We start from the raw sequence: 23,094 nt of genomic DNA on the forward strand, positions 1-23,094 counted from the left end.
ATGTTCTATGTTCTATGTTTTAATATTGAAGACACCTCAGACACATTGCAATGTACCTGCAACAGGTCATAGAACACAGAAACAGGCCCTCAGGTCATCAGCCCACAGCGTCCACAGGACCTATCAAGAACCCATTTACACCAATCCTACATCGATCCCATTTCACTTTCTCTCCCATCCCATCAACTTCTCCAGATTCTATCACTCATCAACAAACCAGGAGCACCCTATAGTGACCAATTAACCCAGCAGCCCTCGGGTCTCTGAGATGTGGGAGGAAATGGAGCCCCCAGAAGAAACACACACGGACACAGAGAGAACGTGCAAACCTCACGCACACAGCACCGGCGGTCAAGATCGAACCTGGGTCGCTGAAGCTGCTAGCTGCAACCCTGTGGTGTCCTAATGACTTCACAAGTTTAATAAAGTTAACTAGCAGTGTTGTTAGTGTTTTATTTTTCCTGCTCTCCACTTGAGACATTTTGGGACCCCACCTCCTCAGCATTTTCCAATAAATATAACCAGAGAATAAAATCTTTTAAAATTCAGGGATGTTCTAAGGAATGTTGTTCGAGGAATTACATTTGGAGATGTTCCAAGAGGCCAGAATTAGAATCACTTTTTTATACAATTGGTCTCTTTTCTTTCACTCCCGCACAGGACTACACCCAGCTCGAAAACCTCCGACTTTAGATGGTACAGAGTTCTGATGGACCACCACCAGTTTCATTTACTTACACCTTGGGCAGCACGGTGACACAGCTAGTAGAACCACTGCCTCACGGCTCCAGTGACCTGGGTTCAATCCTGAACTCGGGTGCTGTCTGCGTGGAGTTTGCACGTTCCCCCTGTGACCGTAAGGGTTTCCCCTGGTAGCTCCAGCTTCCTCCCACATGGGTTGGTCGGTTAACCTGCCTCTGTAAATTGCCCTGAGTGGGTTAGTGTTTGAATCTGGGAACACTGGGAGAATAAAATGGAATCAGTGGAGGATTAACATGAGTGGGTGTTCAATGGTCGCTGTGGACTCAGTGGGAGAAAGAAACTGTTCCACATTACATGCCTCTGACTTCAAACTGTTTGTCATTCACGTTGAATTATCCTGGATCATTGATTCTGACTGGACAGAGTCCCTGTCCCAAGTATTAAACCCGTGATCCAGGTCACTCACTTAAAGAGGGGAGGGGATGTTTGCACAGTTGGCTGCTTCTGTCGACATTAATACATTGGCTTTACTGAAAGTGCTCTCCAAGCATAACAGACTTGCTAATTATCTGGTTTCGAGCACTGCATGGGCTAAATATATTCAAGTTGCCGTCAGATTTTACCTAGACTCAGCAACATGTTTTAGAAGTCAAATCAGTTTTGTGCCAAATGTATTTTTTAAAATCATATAGACAAAATTGCTGAATGTATAATTAGGTGGGCTGGAGGGCATATTCTGATCTAATCGGCAAAGATACTTGGCAAACTGATCGCTTTTTGCTGCATTCATCAAGAAGGTGCCAAATCATTTGTGTTCTCGAGGTGTTGAAGCACAGACTAACTGCCTCTCCTGTCCTAGCTCATTCTTTCCCAGGGCAACAACAACAACTTCTATTAATGTGGCACCTTTAATACAGCAAAAAATCCTAGGATTCCTCACAGCAGCATTTACACTGACCAATATCAGGGAAGATGATCACCAGGTTGGAAGGTTTTGAGATATGTATTGAAGGAGGAGAGAGAAGGAGGGGGGAGAGAGAGACGGGGGGGTGGAGAGAGAGAGAGAGAGAGGAGAGGGAGAGAAAGCGAGGGAGAGAGAGGGAGAGTGAGAGGGAGGGAGGGGGAGAGGGAGGGAGGAGGGGGAGAGAGAGGGGGAGAAATAAAGAGGGAAAGGCAGAGAAAGAAACAGAAGAGAGGTTTTGACAGAGATTTTAGGAACAACAAACAATCTGCTGGAGGAACTCAGTAGTTGGAGCAGCATTTGTGGGAGGAAAGGAATCATCAGGTTTCGACTTGAAACGCTGACAATTCCTTCCCCCCCACCCCCCCACCCAGATGCTGCTCGACCCACTGAGCTCCTTCATCAGATCGTGTGTTGCCCCAGATTCCAGCATCTGCCACCTCGGGTGTCTCCTGAGTTCAGGGTGTTGGCAGCTGAAGCCATTGCCAGCAATAGCAGAGTGATCACATTCGGGCATGTTCAAAAGGCCAGTATTAGAGCAACGCAGATAATCGCAGAGGTTTATGGAGGCTGTGTGCTGCATTAAAGGTGCCACATTAATAGAAGTTGTTGTTGTTGCCCTGGGAAAGAATGAGCTAGGACAGGAGAGGCAGTTAGTCTGTGCTTCAACACCTCGAGAACACAAATGATTTGGCACCTTCTTGATGAATGCAGCAAAAAGCGATCAGTTTGCCAAGTATCTTTGCCGATTAGATCAGAATATGCCCTCCAGCCCACCTAATTATACATTCAGCAATTTTGTCTATATGATTTTAAAAAATACCAGAGAGAGGACATTGTTTAACGGAGATCTGATGCCGGTTAGTCAGTACAGGATGGGAGGACACTGCATCTTGGGGCAGGAGCTGCAGGTTTAGATGACTTTAGGCTAATGGAGAGAGAGGATGAGAGAGGCTGGCTAGGAATGTGTTGGCACAGTTAAGTCTACCTCTGGACAATGGCACAGATGAGGGTTTCAGCTGTAGGATAGCCAAGGCAGGGCTGGAGGGAGGGAACGATAGCAGTGGAAATAGATGGTCTCAGTGATGGTATGTGTCTGTAGAATGAAGGTCATCGAGATCAAGCATGAATCCCTGATTGAAAACGGAGTTTCAGACAGTTACCGGGGGAGACAAGGTTAGTGGCTAGGGAATGGAGCTTGTGAAGGACACCAAGGTCTAACAGTCTCCTTGTCTCCCTATTCCCCCTACTACTGAGAGGCATCCAAAACCCAAAGGACTTGGACTCTACAATAATTTATTTTCTATCTTGGTGCTGTTGTCTGCTCTAGCACATCGCCTGGGCTTCTCAAGGTAAAAGCACAGCAAAGCATTCATCAGCAGGGTCTGTCGAACCTCAGGGCCTGCTTCCTGACTTGGAGTATTTGAAATATTGTGTTCATTTTGGTCACCCTGCTATAGGAAAGATGCCATTAAGCTGGGAGGAGTGCAGAAAAGATTTGGGCATGTTGCCAGGACTCGAGGGACTGAACTTTGCAGAGAGGTTGAGCAGGCTAGGACTCTATTCATTGGACTGTAGGAGAATGAGGGGTGATCTTATAGAGGTATATGAAATCATGAGGGGCATAGATAGGGTGAATGCACACTGTCTTTTACCCAGGGTTGGGGAATCAAGAACTAGAGGGCATAGGTTTAAGGTCAGAGGGGAGAGATTTAATAGGAATCTGAGGGGCAACTTTTTCACCCAGAGGGTGGCCTGTATATGGAATGTATATGGTTAACAACATTTCAGGTACATTAATAACATTTAGAAGGCACTTGGACAGGTACAGGGATAGGAAAGGTTTAGAGGGACATGGGCCAAACACGGGCAAATGGGACTAGCTTAGATGGGCATCTTGGTCGGCATGGACCAGTCGGGCCGAAGGGCCTGTTCCATGCTGTATGACTCTATGACTTAGTGTGGCTTCTGCATCCTCACCCAAGTTTGCCAAACATAGAAGCTGGAGCTGCCAACCATGGGCTCCTGCACCAGACTGCTGTGTGTGTGTGACTGCGAGAACGTCAACTGCGTATGGCCAACAGTAAAACTTGCTAAACCCATTCCATTCCTCCGCACCGAGAGACTCACGAAAAGTCAAAAAGCATCCCTGATGCCTCAGACATGGTAGGCAGGGGCCAGCTGTTGCAACAAGCCTCCTCTGTCCACAATGAATCTTGACTGAATATGACTTAGTCCCCAATCACACCATTATGTAACCCATGACAACAAGAGGCTAAGGCAAATGGGGCCAAAGAGGGGAAAACACCCCCCACCCCTTCACCATTCCTGTTCATGTTTCTCTTTATTCCTTCATGAGGAGCAAGGACACCAGTAACTATGAATGTGCCTCAATCTTCTACTCCCTAGGATCATTTAAAACCTGGAGCACTTGATGAGAAGCAAGGCAGGGCATTTCTTGCCCATCCCTAACTGGCCCTTGAGCTGAACACATTGCTGAACCATTTCAGAGGACAATTTCAGAGGGCGGCACGGTAGCGTAACAGTTAGCGCGACACTATTACAGCGCCAGCGATCGGGGTTCGATGCCCGTCGCTGTCTGTAAGGAGTTTGTACATTCTCCCGTGTCTGCATGGGTTTCCTCCGGGTGCTCCGGTTTCCTCCCACATTCTAAAGATGTACGGGTAGGTTAATATGGGGGTTTAAAATGGGCGGCACAGACTCATTGGGCTGGAAGGGCCTGTTACACGCTGTAAATAAACTTTAAAATTTAAAAAAAAATTTTATTTAAAATTTTAAGGGCAAACTGTCTACTCGTGGGTCTGGAGTCACGTACAGTCCTCCAGACCGGGAAGGAGAGCGATTTCCTTCCCTAAGTGAACCAGAGAGGACTTTAACTTCAATGCCCCCATTCTCAACAACTCCTCCCACTCCCCCCAAGACTCCTCTACACACTGGAGATAATTTACAGTGGCCAACTAATGACCAACCCCCACGTTTTTTTGGGATGTGGGGGGGGGGAACCAGAGCACCCAGGGCAAACCGGTGGGGTCACTGGGAGAACATGCAAACTCTACACAGACAGCTGGATTGAAGTCGGGTCACTGGAGCTGTGAGATAGTGGCTCTACTCACTGCACCACTGTGCCATCCGGACAGGCTACGTCCTGACTGACAGTGAGCGACGTAAACTCCGAGGCGATTTCCTCCTCAATTGTGGGCTGCAAGGGTCAGTCTCCACTGTTACCTGGCTGGAGTCAGCTGATTCAACAGGGCCTGAAGCAAAGATTTTCCTGGTCTGTTCAACTCATGCCAACCAAACTCTACAGCTGTTCACTAGGCAGGTGCACTGCATTTTAGTAGAAGCACACATCGGTCATGATCACAGCATATCAATGCACCATGGAAAGCATCCTATCTGGATCCATCACGGCTTGGTACAGCAACTGCTCTGCCCAAGACTGCAAGAAACTGCGGAGAGTTGTAGACACAGCCCTGTGTATCACGGAAACCAAACTCCCCTCCTTGGACCCTGTCTTTACCTCTCGCTACCTTGGTGAAGCAGCCAGCATAATCAAAGACCCCACCCACCCGAGTCATTCTCTCTTCTCTCCTCTTCCATCAGGTAGAAGATACAGGAGCCTGAGGGCACGTACCACCTGGCTTAAGGACAGTTTCCATCCCACTGTGATAAGACTATTGAACGGTTCCCTTATATGATGAGATGGACTCTTGACCTCACCATCTACCTTGTTGTGACCTTGCACATTATTGCACTGCACTTTCTCCATAGCTGTGACACTTTACTCTGTACTGTTATTGTTTTTACCTGTACTACCTCAATGCATTCTGTACTAACTCAATGTAACTGCACTGTGTAATGAATTGACATGTACGGCCGGCATGCAAGACAAGTTTTTCACTGTACCTCAGAGCAATTGACAATAATAAACCAATACCAATATAAGATATCTTTATTAGTCACGTGTACATTGAAACACACAGTGAAATGCATCTTTTGCGTAGAGTGTTCTGGGGACAGCCCACAAGTGTCGCCACACTTCCGGCACCAACATAGCATGCCCGCAACTTCCTAACCCGTACGTCTTTGGAATGTGGGAGGAAACCGGAACACCCGGAGGAAACCTATGCAGTCATGGGGAGAACGTACAAACTCCTTACAGACAGTGGCGGGAATTGAACCCGGGTCGCTGGTGCTGTAATAGCATTACGCTAACCACTACACTACTTTGCCTGCTCTAAGGCTGCCAGATCACCAGTGTCCCTGGGTCGGCTCAATGGAATGGGACAGGATGGAACAGGCTTGAGGGGGAGAATAGCCTCCTCTTGTCCGCATGCTTAAAATCTTTAAACAATATTACTTTAACCTGATTTTTGCAGCTCTGAATCAAACAAGAAGCTGTTGTTGAAGCCCTTCGTTTATACCATACGAGGCTGTGCGTGGGGTAGTGTGGGACAACCATACCACACAGTGATCTATGGCACAGTTAAAATACCATCAATCAGATCACTCGACACAAGCGAATTAGCAAAAAAATGTACTGCTTCCACCTGATTAACCTCCTGCCTGGGAGGTAATTGCGTCTGCCTGACTGCCTTCCCCCTTTTGGTAGACACTGTGTAAATCTCATGTCTTTTATGTGCCTGTATTGAGCTGAGGAAGTGCATTGTGTGAGAGTGAGAATGAACTCACTGTGCTGTCTGCAGTTGACAGCACAGCTGATTTCCTTGTACAAATAGCCCAATCTGCCTCGTGTGTTCCAACGCATCAGCCTCGCCCCCAGAGTGGTGCTTTCTGTTGCAAACCAGGCTTCTGTGCGCATGCCGCTGGGGAAAGGGCCCAGTACCTGTTGGGGATTCCCAGGAGCACGGCATCCTGCACCTCTCTCAACACTAACCTTCTTTACTCAGGTCAGTAGCAATGTGCTGTTCAACTACAGACAGCATCACAGGCCAGCCTGTCTTTACTACACACCAAGGATCGCTAACCAATGCGGAGAGTGTGAGAGAGAAACAGAAAGACAGATGGAGACGGAGAGGAAGTGTGTGAGAGAGACAGACAGAGTCAGCGAGAGACAGCAAGAGAGAGAGAGAGAAATGGCTATAATGAGAGAGAAAGTAAAAGAGACGAGACAGCGAGACAGACACAAGGGGAAACAGACACACAAGAGGGCAAGACAAAGAAAGAGACAGAAAGAGTGGGACAGAGAGACAGACAGACACAGAGAGAATGCAGTACTAAGGCATCTTTTTAAGTATAGGACTGAATTTTGTAAATGTTGACAATAAACTCTTTGAGAAAACAAACAAAAAACTTGCACTGACATTGATTTTATGCAATGCCTTTCATCACCTGAGTGTCTCAAAGCCCTTTATAACTAAAGGATAACGAAAGTGCAGCAATGTGGGAAACAGAACAGCCAACTTGCACACAGCAGACACAGTGATAATGACCAAGTGAGGTGTTTCCAAGTGTTACTTGGGGACTAAATATTGGGCAGGATAATTCCTATGCTCAGGTTTGAAATAGTGTCAATGGACCGTTTATGTCCGACTGGGAGAGAAGTCATGGCCTCGGTTCAGACTGTGAAGAAGACAACGTGTCCAGCAGCAGAACATTCCCTCAGCACTTAAGTGCCAGCCCAGATCTTTGCGCTTTAATTTCTGTAGCAGGACTTGATCTCAAGACCTTTGGATTCAGTGACTAATGTGCTGCCAAGTAAACCACAGTTCAAACAACGTGGCAGCATTAAGTGATCACACAAACAACAGATAAAGCTCTGGGATCCTGTCCCATCCGGTGGTCAATTAAACAACTGGTGAGTGGGGATGGATAACTCCCGGAACATCTCCCAAATCAACACTGATGGAGCCCACCATGAAAGTCAAAGGGAAAGCTGAAACAGCCACCAGTGCAAAGGGATGACCCATTGTTGTTTCCTCCCAAGCTCCCCGCCATCACAGATACAGACTTTCATTCACTTTCGGTGCTGCCAAGAAACAGCTGGAGCACTGGATACAGTAGAGGACGAGGGGCCAGACAACGTCCCGCCTGCACCAACAAAGTCTTACACTCCAGAATCAATTGCATCTCTCACCAAGCTGTTCCAATACTCTTACAACACAAGCACCTACCCGACGACGTGGAAACTTAGCAGCTAATTCTCATTCACAAAAAGCAGGAAAGTCATTTGGGCCAATTAACGCCCAGTCTTCCCTTAATCATTAGCAAAGTGATGGAAGGTTTTGTCAACAGTGCTATCACGCAGCACTTCCTCACCGAGTCCAGATGCAGGGTCAAGACCCGAAATGTCGACTGTCCATTTCCCTCCACAGATGCTGCCTGAGCCACTGAGTTCCTCCAGCAGTTTGTTTTCTGCTCCTGATCCCAGCATCTGCAGGTCTCTTGTGCCTCTCTCTTTCCTCACCAGTGCCCAGTTTGGGTTTCGCCGGGACCACAGGGATCCAGATCTCATCACAATCTCGATCCTAACATGGACCAAAGAGCTGAGAAAGACTGCCCTTGATGCCAAGGGAGCCTTTGTCCAAGTGGTATCAGGAGCCCTGCTAAAACTGAAGCCAATGGGATACACACTCCAATCGTTGGGGTCATACCTCTCACAGAGGAAGTTAGAGGTCAATCACCCCAGCTCCAGGACATCACTGCAAGAGTTCTTTTTGGCAGTGCCCTGGGCCCAACCATCTTCAGCTGCTTCATCAATGACCTTCTCTGGTCAGGTTAGAAATGGGCATGTTCACTAATATTGCACTATGTTCAATTCCATCCACAACTGATCAGTAAAGGAAGCAGTTCATGCTGACGACATTAGTGCAAGTTGAGGGAAATATAGTCTGAGGTAGCGTTAGGGTTTTACAGTTCGGTTCAAGAACCTGATGGCAGTGGGGAAGAAGCTGTTGTTGAACCTTGAGGTGTGGGTCTTCAGGCTCCTGTACCTCCTGCCTGATGGCAGCATCGAGAGGAGGGCATTGCCCGATGGTGGGGGTCCTTGATGATGGATGTCGCCTTCCTGGGACACCACCTCTTGGAGATGTCCTCGATGGTGGGGAGAGCTGTACCCGTGATGGATCGAGCTGAGTCCACTACTCTCCACAGCCACTTCTGTTCCTGTGCATTGGAGCTTCCACACCAGGCCGTGATGCAACCAGCTAGAATGCTTTCCACTGTATATCATTAGGTTATATTTTGTTTATTGTGTTGTGCATGTATAATTTATGTTAATTTAAATTGATGTAATTTATGTGTGTCATGTTTGTAATGTAACTGTGTTGCTGCTACAAAAAGCTAATTTTCATGGTACTTAGACCATGGGGATGTATGCCCATGACAATAAAATTAAACTTGAACCTTGAAACTTGAACTTGATGTGTGCGCAAAGACCCAGTCAACAGTCAGGCGTCACCTGCTAAGTGAAAGCAAAAGAGACTGCAGATGCTGGAATCTGGAACAAAACACAACACTGGAAGAACTCAGCGTCCGTGAAGGCAAAAGGTATTTGTCGATATATCAGGTGGAGACCCTGCATCACGACTTGCCCTGATAAGTGATCTTTGATGACGGCACAAGGGTCAGTTCCATTCACAAATCCTCGGCCCATGCCTGCGTGCATCAAAAGCTGGACAACATTTGGGCAAGGGGTGAACATTTGCATCATACCAGCCAAGCAAGAGCCCACTCCAACAGAGTCTAAACACATACCTTTGACATACAGCTATATTCTCACCATGACCCTCTGACATCAGCCTTCTGGGGATCGCCAAGGACTAGTTATGTAAATACTGTGACACTATGTTTTGCCCTAACACCAGAGCAGCGGACAGCAAAACCAACTGCAAAGTTGGGATACGTTCACTTTCAAAAGTCACTTGCTCCCCTTTTGGAAGTGTTATAGCACATTCTGCATACGTAGAGGCAGCTGCTGCTGCCTCATTTACTGATGCACCCCTGCCTGCTCCTGATGTACTGAAGCTCGGTCCAGCCAGGGCAAAGGCTTTGTGGGGAAGCACTGCAGTCCGAGGTCCTGCTGACACTGGACACTTGAGGGTCTGGGTTCTATGTAACAGCCCCTCAAACACTTGAAGGGTTATTGTTCAAAGAGGCCATATGAGTGTCATTGGTGCTTTGTACACGGAATGTATTAACTGGATGACACTATGTTCTTTACATTCATAGTGTTGTCCATCGTGTAATCTTGACAACACGATGGACGACACTATGAATGTAAAGAAAGCCATGTACTGTTTTCTAGTTCCAGTATATATTTGTTATGAATAAAGTTTACTTTTGAAATAAAAAACCACTGCCTGCTGGGAAGCAGGTCTATCAGCAGGGTGGGTTAACGTAACACTATTACAGCGCCAGCGACCTGGGTTCAATTCCGGCCACTTTCTGTAATGAGTTTGTACGTTCTCCCCGTGTCTGCGTGGGTTTCCTCCGGGTGCTCCGGTTTCCTCCCACATTCCAAAGATGTACAGGTTAGGAAGTTGTGGGCAAGCTGTGCTGGCGCCAGAAGCGTGGCGACACTTGCGGGCTGCCCCCAGAACACTATGCAAGAGATGAATTTCACTGGCACTGTAAAGCGTTACGCTAACCGCTACACTACCATCCCTGCCCATGGTTTGTGTCTCAGTAATCTCTCCCTAGTGAGAGCTGAGATCTAAGCTGGCAATGGACCGAGCCTTGTGTTAGAATGTCCTGGGTTCCCGTTTCCAATTGGAAGTAATCCAGGTAGAGGCATGACCTCACACCTCCAATCGTTCCACCCTTGCGTCCTCACTTGTTGCCCACCACGTCTATCCTCACACACCTGGCCATCCCATAACCAATCTAAAGTGAACAAGCTACTTATTATCAGATTGGATGGGGACTGTCAGTTGAAGAGCCTCTTTCCCCTTCTCCAACAATGACTAGTGAACAGAAGTACAATGAAATACCACAAATTTGCTTTAAGATTCCCCAGACATTATCTCCTGGTCCCAGGACATTAATCCCGGAGTCAATTGGCAAATGCAGCTGGTTTCTGGTGCTTACCTTGCCTATCCCAGGATTGTCCTTCACCTTGCCAATGGCCCGTAACAGGCACGGTGGCGCTGGGGGCGAGGATGTCTGCAGGATGCCGCTGAAGTTGGTCGGGAATGGTGGGGGCTCAGACACATTCGGGGCAGGAGGCCGGTGGTGCTTCTTCTTCTTGGAAGACAGGTTGAGTTTCTGGGCGGCTCTGGAGGAACAAAAGAGCAGGTGTTGAACAAAGGAGACTGTGCCAAGGCAACTGAAGTCCCAAGCTGATGGACGGAGGACAGAGGAGGTCCTGAGGTTGACACTGCTACAACTGACCCCGATCCCCACACAAAGTTCAACTGAACAGCAGCATGGAAGCAGAGAGGTTGTGTCTTGACCTCTGACCTTGGCTCCCTCTGCTTGCCTCCCAACTAGGATGGGCAAAATTAGATGGGTTTAAACAAACGGCAATAACTCAACAGATTCCATTAAACATCCAACACCCTCGGTAGCACCAAACAAACAGAAGTCCATCTGAAAGCAGCAACATGAGAGAGGCTCAAATCAACAACCTCTCACATAAAATACCAAAACATTTCATGTGGACATCAAAAGTCACTTCTCACCAGCCGGAGGACCAAGTGAAAGACCCATTCCTGATGTTCTAAGGTGGCTCCATTTTAAGGGAAGCCTGTGATGGCCTAAGGCAGGAATTTCTCAGGAGCAATGGAGCTGTTCTGGCTTTTAGACCAAGTAAGGGCCAAATGTTCACTGTCCTCAGTAGGTTGATGGTATGCACTGAAATCATGCTGTGCCAAATTTACTTTGCACTCTGTGGGAGTCATGGTTTAAGTTCCTTCGATGGTGTGGTGGATCCGAGCATGTTTCTGGTCCAGGTATTAGAGTCATACAGCACCAACATAGGCCCTTCAGCCCAACTCGTGATGCCTATCCATGCTAACCCAGTAGGCCTGCATCCCTCTTCTCTATTCCTGTCCAAGTACATGTCCAACCTAGTGTTAGGATTGCTGGTCTTTTTGCAACAATGTCCCAGCAGAGAATATCAAGTTTTATAATTCCGGTAATACTGGCTCAGAAACATATTTTGCTTCTGTTCTGATTAGGACATTTATTACTGCGGAGATTGGGTTACCAAGGGTATTGGTTCAGAGAACCACATGCTTACAATGAAAAGGGTGAGCAGCTGGAGTAGGCCATATGGTGACTGGGCCTTGTCCGCCATTCCCCACTTTCCTGCCCAAATCCCTATCCCTCAGTTTCCCAGAACCTCAAGTCTTTCGACCCCCAACTCCAGATATGCGCAAGCCTGAGGATCCACAGCCCTCGGGGGCAGAGAATTCCAAAGAAATGCAACATTTCAGTAAAGAAATTCCTCCTGACCTGGGTCATCCCTTTGTGTTTGACTGTGAACATAGCACAAGAACACAAGACAACACCAGGACCTTTAAGCTCTCCCCACTATTCAATATGATCATGGCTAATCTATGCCGGCCTTTAACTCCTCTTCTGCCTGTTCTCCTTACCACCTATTCCTCCATCTATCAAACTTCCATTCCTCTCCACTTTAAGTACTTCTAATGATCCACCACCTGCCAGGGCCGAGAATTCCAGAGATTCACCACGCTTTGAGAGAAGGAATTTCTACATACCTCAGTTCTAAATGACCGGCCCCTTATCTTGTAGTTATGTCCCCTTGTTTGAGACTCTCCCACCAGTGAAAACATCTCAACATCGACCCTGTCAAGACCCCTTAGGATCTTATATGTTTGAATAAGGTCACCCTAAACTCCAAGGAATAAAGGCCCAAAACTATTTATCTCTCTTAGAAAACAATACCCTCATCCTGGGAATTAGCTTGGTGAATCTTCTTTGTGCTGCCACAATGTTACTACTTTAGGTAAGGGGACTAAAACTGTGCACAGTATTCCAGGTGTGGCCTCACCAACACCCTGTACAACTGCAACAAAACCTCCCTGTTTTTAAATTCCAACCCTTTTGCAATGAAGGACAAAAATGCCGTTTGCTTCTTCACTACCTGTCTGCTAGCTTTGTGTGATTCATGCATCAGGACATCTAGATCCCTCTGAACTTCACTCACTTCCAGTCTCTCTCCATTTAGATAATAATTTGCCTTTTGATTTCTCTTACCACAGTGCATGACCTCACACTTCCCTGCATTAAACTCCATTTGCCACTCAATCTATAGTGAGAATCCATTGCAGAATCACAGTATCATTATCACAACATGTCCTTCCACCTATTTTCGTATTATCGGTGAAGCTGGAAAGCTTACATACGGTTCCTTCCTCCAGGTCATTAACATAAACAGTGAACAACTGCAGGTCAAGAACTGATCCCTGCTACTTACCGCCTTCCAGTCTGAAAAGGAACCATTTATTCCAACTCTCTGTTTTCTGTAAGACAGCCAGTTTTCAATTCGTTCTAACACACACCCTCTGATATCTTGGGCTTTTAATTTATGCAGCAGCCTCTAATGTGGCACCTTGTCAAAAGCCTTTTGGAAATCTAAATATACTACATCGATAGGTTCCCCTATATCAACTCTCCATGTTACAAGCTCAGCGAATTCGAGCAAATTTGTCAAACCTGATTTACCTTTCATAAAACCATCTTGACCGGGTTTAATTAATTTCAGCTTTTCTAAATGATTAGTTATTTCCTCTTGCATCTTGCCAATATTAGCTGTTAAACTAACTAGCCTATAGTTCCCTACCTCCTGCCTTTCCCCATTTTTTGAACAAGGGAAGCACATTGGCTGTTTTCCAGTCTTCTGATGTCATCCTGGAGTTTAGCGAGTTAAGAAAATTTCAACCAATGGGTCCACCATCTCTGCAGCCGCTTCCTTTAAAATCCTAGCATGGAGTCCTTTGGGTCCTGGCGACTTGTCCGCTTTTAACCACGCCCCCCCCATCCTCCCTCTTTTTGCACTCTGCAGCCAAGGGAAAACATCCATTCCTTCAAACCCCTTCAGAATCTTCTACATTCCACTGATATCACCTGCTGAACATTAGATTTATCTCCCTTCTACTCCTTGCTAATGCGACTGCCACATTTTTCTCTTCACTGATTTTACCTCTCTCCTCCTCAACGGGAACATTTTCCCTCTTGGATGAGCAAAGGTTACATGAGCCATTCTGTAAAACATCAGGTATGAAGACCTCCAGAGGAGACACACTTCTCCACACCACTTCTATCGAACACGGATATCAATCCAACAATCAGTCTGGCCTCACTGACAAGCCCTGTGGCTGTTTCAGCAGACGATCGCTGTTGCCCATTGAGTGTCTGATTGCTTCTCTCTGTAACCCTGTCAATATCCCAGCTCTATTTGTAATCAGCTTCTTTTCAAAATAGCTTGTTGACTCAATTGCTATTTTTGCTGGGTTCCTGCTTCACATGGCTGTACAAATATTGCCGATTAGCAAAGAGTTTTTTGGGGAATCGTTTCGATGTCCCTTCAGACTGAAGCCAAAATACAACAAATGGCAAAGAGGCTGAGTTATGCAAAAGCCCTGAACATATCACCTGACACTGGTGATTGTCAGTTTAATGGGTTCCTCCTCTGCTAAGTCAAGAGGCCTTGGCGTGTATTTTAATATCGATTGAATTTTACTCAGACCTGGAATGAAACACTGCAAATGCACTGGAGTTTACTTCAGGCAGCTTAGCTCTCCAGCAACACACAGCGGAACAGACAGTGTTGGCCCATCTACAAATGTCCTACACTCCAGTTTAGAAGCCTGGATATCTGAAGAGATCATTAAAGTTAATCACAGTTCAAAAGATTAACTCTTTCTAGAGTACTAGCTGCATCCTCCGCAGTAGGCAGTGGGGATGAGGACTATCACTTACCCTACTATACAATGTTGATTAAAAAACAAACAGCTGGCGGAAATCAGTGGGTCAGGCAGCGTCTGCGGAGGCAGAGGGATGGCTGACATTCTGGGTCGAAACCCTGCATCAGCATTGAGGGTGTAGAGAGGGGGACAGCCAGTATAAAGAGGTGAGAGGGAGGGGTGAGGCAAGCGATAGGTAGGACCAGGTGAGGAGAGGGGTGATGGACAAATGGAGGCGGGTGAGGGAGGGGGAAGAGGTGGAGTGAGGAGACAGAGGCTGGTGGGTGATAGGTAGAGACAGATAAGGAAGGAGAAACAAAGGGGGGATGGAGGGGGGCAGATATTGAGCTAACCCAGTATGAAGATCTCGATTCACAAGTCCGGCTTTCTAAATAACACATAAGGTGAAGTCTTCAACAGCTGTTGTGTTTAACTGCATGTCTCTCTTTTATTTGGGCTTTGAAGTGAATCTGCACTAACATTTCAATGCATTACTGAAAGAACACCACATTGTATGAAGTGTTGCCCCTCAGAGGAGATGTTTAGCAAGATCCCATCTGCTCCCTTGGGGTGGTGTATAAGATCAGACGGCATTATTACTGAGAAGGACGGGAGAGTCCTCCCCTGAGAAACTTTAAAAAGCTGCAGATGTTTGAAATCCAAAACAAAATTAGAAAATGCTAGAAACAGCAGGTCAGGCAGCATCTGCGGAAAGAGAAATACAGTTAATGTTTCAGGTCGAAGACCCTTCATTAATTCTGTTCCCCTTTCCACAGCCTGGCCTCCAAATTCTCCCTGCAACTGGGCTAATATTTTTTGTGGATTTTGTTGGAGGAAAAACACCTTGTTTGGTAATTGCTACAAAGCCGTTTGTGGGAGCTTGCTGTGCACAGAATGACTGCTTCATTTCCCACAACACCAACGAGTATGTTACCTCATTGACTATAAAACACCTCGGGTCATCCAAAGGCTTTCCTGAAGTGTGGGGTGAGCTCACACTATCACTGGCAATATTATATAGAGCACACAGGGCAGAAGTCCAATGAAAGTAGTTAAGTGTTAGTTAAACTTTTGGATGTCTACTGAATTTTTGAGAATGGAAATTTCTGACCTTCTTCAGGTGCAACTTATATGGGCTCCAGTCCCACATTGACAAGAGCTCCCCTTAAAATCCTATGATCAAACTTCACACAGTGGCACAGCTGGTAGAGCTGCCACCTCTTAGCTCCAGCGACCTGGGTTCAATCCTGGCATCGGGTGCTGCCTGTGTGGCGTTTGCACGCTCTCCCTGTGACCAGATGGGTTTCCACCCGGGGTGCTCTTGATTCCTCCCACATCCCAAAGACGTGCGGGTTGGTAGGTTAATTGGCTGCTGTAAATTGCCCCTAGTGTGTAGGTGAGTGGGGAGAATCAGTGGGATTGTGGGGAGAATAAAATGGGTTCGGGTAGGATTAATACAAGTGCTTGATGTTCGGCATGGACTCGACGGGCCAAAGGGCCTGTTTCCATGCCGTGCCTCTCTCTGACTCGATGACTTTGACTTGAGAAATGGAAGCCAAGTTGTGCATTTTACTCTGTCGATGTCAGCCCCGACCATAAAAGGGGTCAGTCACCTCAGAGAACGTGGGTCACCCGAATCCACTTGACCCACAGACAAAACGGCCCACTGACACACCAAGGAGGCATTTGGTCTTGTGAAAAATGACCGAGGCCCTTTTTGGATTAGTGGGTTACAATTAAATGGGTTCTTCAAGACAGATGTGCACCATTTAAATGCCTGTTGAACAAATCCGTTTACAGTGCTCCACGAGCAGTAAATAAAATCAATCGTTATCATTAGACTAATATAGGAAGGGAAAAATAGACTAAATATGGTTGCAAGTAACATTAATTTAATCAGACATCAAAATGTATCTCAATTACTGGCAAAGTTGCTAGGCAACTGGTTTGGTGAAGCACTATGCAGGCCATCTGTAGTTTGTCTCCCCAAATGAAAGATCTGAGACTATAGCATGAGGTCATGTCAAAGATTAAGTTGTCTGAAATGAATATCACAATAAAAGATGCTAAACATGATTACAGACCATTAATTCAGGCAGAAACCTTATACAGGCAAGGTATGTTCATTTCTTTTTCAAAATTGGAAAAAAGAAAATGAGTAATAAGGAGCCAGCCAAGACACTCCAGTCAAGATGGTGATGGGGACTGGCACCTTTGTTGCTGCCTATACAACACATTGAACAATTCTCCAGGCTTGGCAGCTCACTCTTCGAGGAACAAAGCCAATTCTCTGCAATGTGGGGGATACCACAGGGACCAGGGCACTCTAACGAGAGTGGGAAACTGGTGCTCCCTGAGTTAAATGACTTCCATGCTTACAGGAATTTTCCCTTAAGTGAAATTTAATGCAGTGACTTACAGCAGCGTTGATAATGCAAACTTCACCCGTCTGACTGACATCACTCCCTCCCGTTTTTGCAGGAGCCTGTATTTTGCATAGCGCTTTTAAATGCAGCAAAACATCCTGCCGCAGGAGTAGAGTCAACTGAGAGCTTAAACACTGTCAACTGAGACAGAGCTGGCTCAGACGAAGAGATGTTATAGACAGGGCATGAAAAAGGAGAGTGGGTGGGGATGTGGAAATCCCAGAGGATAAAACACGTCCACTGATGGTGAAGTCTTGTGGCCGGGGACACTGCAGAGGGGAGAGTTGGAGGAATGGTCATCGGCCTGTGTATCTTAATGCATCCAATGAGGCAGTGCACCAGGACCTGCTGAAGGAGCCATCTGCTTCTGTTGCCGCCAATTATTCCTGTCAACCTCCAGCTCAGGAATTCAGAACTGCGGAAGTTGGCTGCCAAGGCTGCCTGGTGCGGAAGTTCTGGGGATGGGACACAGCCAGGTTGCGGGAGCCAAGAGTAGCTTCCTGTCGCCTATGTTCCTACCCAGAGACAGAGCGACCTGCACTGATCAGAGCAATGGGGTGGGGGGGCAAGGAAGGCAGGAATTATCCATGTGTTAAAGGTCCTCACTTCCGAGCGCTCTCAGCCCAGCTCACGTCAATCCTCCTCTCCCCGAATGTGCTGGTAAATCAGAGTCATGGGTGGGGGTTCCACAGCACGGACCTCCAGTGTCTCCCCGACAACTCTCTGAGAGATCCATCTAACTCGTCAAACTGTCTATCCAGCTATCCCACTCCCAAACTCTCCCCCCACCACTGGCATATTTCCCCCTTCCAGGGACTGACTCAGCTCCTTTTACAAGTAAGTGTAATTGGTTTATTATTGTCACTTGTACTGAGGTACAGTGAAAAACTTGTCTTGCATTCCATTCATACTGATCAATTCATGACACAGTGCATTGAGGTAGTACAGGGTAAAACAATAATGGAATACAGAGTAAAGTGTTACAGCTACAGGGAAGTGCACTGCATGTAGACAATAAGGTGCAAGGCCATAACAAGATAGGTTGTGAGGTCAAGAGTCCATCTTATCGGTACTAGGTAGCCATTCAATGGTCTTATAACAGTGGGACAGAACAGCCCAAAGGCAGCAGATCCCAAACCCTAACCCCTGCTGCCTCACTAAACTCTCCTACCCCCCGCCACCTCCACCCACCCTGCCTCCCGACACTTTGGGCAGTTACTTTTAGTCCCCCCCAATCCTTCTCCACCCTATCGAAAAGGAAAAGGTTGCTCCCACCCTCCCTCCCTCCCTTTCAGGCCACCTCGAGGTGCCTAACAGACAATGACGTACTCGATGCGCAGTCGCTGTTGTGATGGAGGAAATATGGCAGCGAGTTTGTGCACAGCAAGCTCCCACTGAGAGCAATGCAGTAACATCACTAACTTCGCTATCATCTTCTACCCCGCCCTCAAGTCCAGATAATATGTTAACGTTGTTGAGTGAAGGGGTAAATAATCAGTGCTCCACGAATAACCCTCTTCAAAACAGACCCATAGGATCTTTTGTACCTGCCTGGATTAAAGAGGCAGCATGAAGAACTACATGGCTTCCAAGGATGAACATTAGACACCTGCCCCCCTCCTTGTGTTATGTATTCCTCCAACCAACAAGGTACTTGATGGCCAGCATAATGGTGGGCCGAATGGCCTGTTTCTGCGCTGAACCACAATGGCTCTCTAACGGAATCCTGTTTGGTGAACGCATTCCAGTGTGGAGTAGTGCTGTGCAAGGACTGGCTGCTGCATTTCCGACACAGTGAGCTCGCGGTCAGGCACTTCACAAATACAAGTAAAGGACTCGGTGTGCGCCGGAGCCCCATGCAGTACACACCACGACGTCTCCTGCCCAGGAATCCTCGGCCCACACCCCCTGCCCAGAGCCCACCCGTCAGCACCTCATCTTCTCCCTGCCCTTCCAAAGTATCCACATCCCCTCACTCATTACCTACTCCCCCTGCCCCTCCCCATATCCCGAACCAGACCCCCATTCCAGTCCTCCAGTCCCTACCTTCCCCTTCCTTTACCCCAATCTACCCCCATCTCACACCCATCACCAACGCTAACTGCTCACTCCTCACCTAGCCCCCCACCACCACTACCCCAGCTCAATGCCAGGATACCCCAACAAACAAGCATTCAGCTGAGTGCAGGCAGGCAGCTCACTGGTTCCCAATGGTCAGGCCGCGGTGAGGCAGTAACCGGCTGATCGTCCTCAGCCTCACTACACCCAGCTTCTTCACCTCATCCCATCAGCCTCACACATTCCCCACTGATCGGTGAGCAATGGTGACCAGGGACACTTCAGGAGCCCAGTGCCCACCACTAATGGGTTGATCCTGTGACAGTCCACACCACACCCTGACCTGGTTCCAGGATTTTAGTAGCATGCACTCGTAAATACACACACACACACACGTGCGTGCACGCACACGCATACACACACGTGCATGCACACACACATGCATGCACACACAGATGCGAGCACTCAGACACATGCACACATATGCATACATACATACAACACACTCAAAACACACACACACATATGTACGCACACACGTAACAGACACACAATACACACACCACACAACATGCACACAAACACATACAAAACACATACCAAACATGCGCGCATACGCGCGCGCACACACAAACACACACACACACACACACACACACACACACACACACACACACACACACACACACACACACACACAGAGTAAAGGGAAGGGGGACCTCTGTTGCCTGGAGACAGGTGACTCCACACCCAGTGCTGGGTCCTCCAGTTATGGGGAACAGCGAGGCACCTGTCACAAACTCCACAGCTCAGTGCTGCTCTGACAGTGTCCCTGCTGGCTGCCTGAAGCTGAACCAGACTGCTTGCAAGTTTGGCATCACACCTGACTCACTGACAGCAAGAACCACACACCCACATCACCGACCCTGCCCAGCCCCACCTCACCTCAGCTGTCCAGCTCCCAAAACCCTCCTCCCTGCCTGTTACCCTCAGAGCTGACCATTCCAACACACCCCTGCACACCACCACCAACTCACTCCATGCTCTGTAAACATGAGGTCATCCAAAACCCTGCCAGCTGTGATCTATCAGGAGCACCCTTGCATGACTCCTGGAGATGCTGACATCTTTTGTTTGCTTCCAACCCTCTACATCACTGCATTTCCCATCCTCTAATCTCTCCAGCGTTTAACTCCCCAAGAGACCTGAACACTCTAAACTGCTCCTCTCCTCAGACCAAGTGGTCACTTGCCCTAATGTCACCTCGCTTAGCTCTGGGCCTGACTGACAGTGGCCCACGCCCCCATACGAACCCATTCAACCCTGCAAGTCCATGCCAGCACACAAAGCAATCCCACAGAGGTCCTACCACTCACCTACGCTGGGGCCCACTTCCAGGGCCAATCAGCCTGCCAACGGGATGTGGGAGGGACCCGGAGCACCCAGAGGGAGGGGAGGTGTGGAAACCCCACCCACAGGACACACAAGAGACTGCAGAGGCTGGAATGTGGTGCAACAAGCAGTCTGCTGGAGGAACCCAGCAGGTCGAGCAGCATTTGGAGGGGGGGGGGGAAGGAATTAGTCCTGATGCTGGGGGGAGGAGAGGAATTAGTCCTGATGCAGGGGGGATGGAAGGGGGGAGGGGGGGAGGAGGGGAGGGGAGAGGGGGGAGGGGGAGATGGGGAGGGGAGGAGGGGGAGATGGGGAGGGGAGGAAGGAGGGGAGGGGGATTGGAGGGGGATGGGAGGGAGGGAGGGAAGAGGGAGGGGGTAAGGGGAGGGGGGAGGAATTAGTCCTGATGCAGGGTCTTGACCACAGATGCTGCTCGACCCGCTGGGTTCCTCCAGCAGATTGTTTTGTGCCCCCCAAAGAAAGGTTGATCAGCACAATAGCAAGTTGAAGGCGACAGATCCAAAGGGGTGGAAGGACTCCACAGTCTCCCCAGAAGCAGCCCAGCGGGAGTGCGGTGCATTGAACTAACACTGAATAAATTGCCGGAGGTCCTGATGCAGGCTCTGGACCCCGAACGTCGACAATCCCTCCCCCCGGGATGCCCTCGCCCCGCTTTGAGTTCCTCCAGCGGACTGTTTGTTGCTGTAAACTCCACCCCGGCGGTGCCGGCGAGCGGGATCGAACCCGGGTCGCCGGAGAGGAGAGGCAGCAAGGGAATGCTGGGCTGATAAAAGGCGTCCCAGCGAATATGAGTGGGTGCCGTGAGACACACACACACCCCGCACCGGGCCGATAAAAAGTTGGAGAGAAAGTGAACGAGGGGGAGGGGGAGGGGGTGGGGGTGGGGTGGAAATTAACCTTGCAAAGGTTTAAGGAAAGTGCTGATGAACGGGGAGCGGATCGGGACGATGCAGAGGGACATTGAGCCGGCTGCCCGGGGTCTCCTCCGCCGGGGGAGGCTTGCAGGAACCTCCCCCCCACACCCATGCAAGCATTGACTTACAGCGCGGTGCTCTCCATCCCGCACACAGAGCAGCCGGGTCCGCTCATCCCCGGGCGAGCTGTCACTCAAACACCCCTTGCATTGCTCTGCACACTCCTGGACAGCAATCCGCTGACTGCAGTTGCAGAACCCATCCTGCTCGCTGCACACTCAGTTCTCCGCGCTCGGCTCTACCCTCTGCCCCATGCTCTCTGTTCTGCAGCCGCCACCCTCCCCCCTCCCGCGCACATTGGGGTACACACACACACAACCCTCCACCAGCAACTCCGCCTCCCTCCAGGCGGTGCACCGTGTACCTCCGGGGTCCGCACTGCACGCCCACCCCAACAAGCGACACCCCCCGCCCAGGGGCTGCACAACAGTGACCTCCCTCCCATCGTCCCTGGCAGAGGTTTCTCTGCAAGGGGGGGGGGGGGGGGGGGGAAGGAATAAGGGGACATTGGTATTGGTTTATTATTGTCACTTGTACCGACGTACAGTGAAAAACTTGCATACGGATCCTACAGGTCAATTCATTACACAGTGCAGTTACATTGGGTTAGTACAGAGTGCATTGAGGCAGTACAGGTAAAAACAATAACAGTACAGAGTAAAGTGTCACAGCTACAGAGAAAGTGCAGTGCAATAAGGTGCAAGGTCACAACAAGGTAGATTGTGAGGTCAAGAGTCCATCTCGTTGTATAAGGGAACCGTTCAATAGTCTTATAACAGTGGGGTAGAAGCTGTCCTTAAGTCTGGTGGTACGTGCCCTCAGGCTCCTGTATCTTCTACCCGATGGAAGAGGAGAGAACAGAGAATGTCCCGGGTTGGTGGGGTTTTTGATTATGCTGGCTGCTACACCAAGGCAGCGAGAGGTAAAGACAGAGTCCAAGGAGGGGAGGCTAGTCCCCAGAAGGTTTTGTGAGTTCACTAATTCGCATCCTCGGGTTAATCGGGTGGGAGGGTCTCTGTCCATCACGAGAGAACAAATCCAGCTTCCCCAGAGGCTGAGGGGTTACCCTGTGGAGGTTGACAACAACATGAGGGGCGTAGATGAGGTGGGTGGTCACAGTCTTTCTCCCAGGGCAAGGGGAGTCTAAAACTAGAGGGCAGGGATTTAAGGTGAGAGGGGAAAGATTTAAAGGGGGACCTGAGGGGAAACCTTTCCACACAGAGGGTGGTGAGTGTGTGGAACCAGCCGCCACAGGAAGTGCAAGAGGCAGGTACAGTAACAGCATTTAAAAGACATTTGGACAGGTTCATGGATAGGAAAGGCCTAGAGGGATACGGGACAAATACTGGTAAACGGGACGAGTTCAGGGAGACAATTTGGTCGGCATGGATGAGTTGGGCCGAACACACACGTGCTGTATGACTCTATGACTGCAGTACCATCCTGGGCTTCTCACTGCTCACTCCTCTTCCCTCCTGTATCATTCATACTTAACTAATTCATAGAATTATACAGCACGGAAACAGGCCCTTCAGCCCTACTCGTCCATGCTGACAAAGCTGCCTATCTCTGCTAGTCCCATTTGACCCCATATCCTTCTAAACCTTTCCTATCCATGTACCAGTCCAAATATTTTATTCTAAGCT

At 48.7% G+C, this 23,094-nt stretch overlaps 1 protein-coding gene across 1 annotated transcript in view; it reads right to left on the reverse strand.

The window, feature by feature from the left end:
- kif26ba (kinesin family member 26Ba) overlaps positions 1–23,094 on the reverse strand; it is a 300,195-nt gene that overhangs the window by 113,161 nt on the left and 163,940 nt on the right. The window contains exon 5 of the mRNA XM_052013184.1: positions 10,733–10,919. Within this exon, the coding sequence (XP_051869144.1) occupies positions 10,733–10,919 (187 nt within the window). The remainder of the gene's footprint in view (positions 1–10,732; positions 10,920–23,094) is intronic.

The sequence above is a fragment of the Pristis pectinata genome, chromosome 3, assembly GCF_009764475.1.
Source record: "Pristis pectinata isolate sPriPec2 chromosome 3, sPriPec2.1.pri, whole genome shotgun sequence".
NCBI lineage: Eukaryota > Metazoa > Chordata > Chondrichthyes > Rhinopristiformes > Pristidae > Pristis > Pristis pectinata.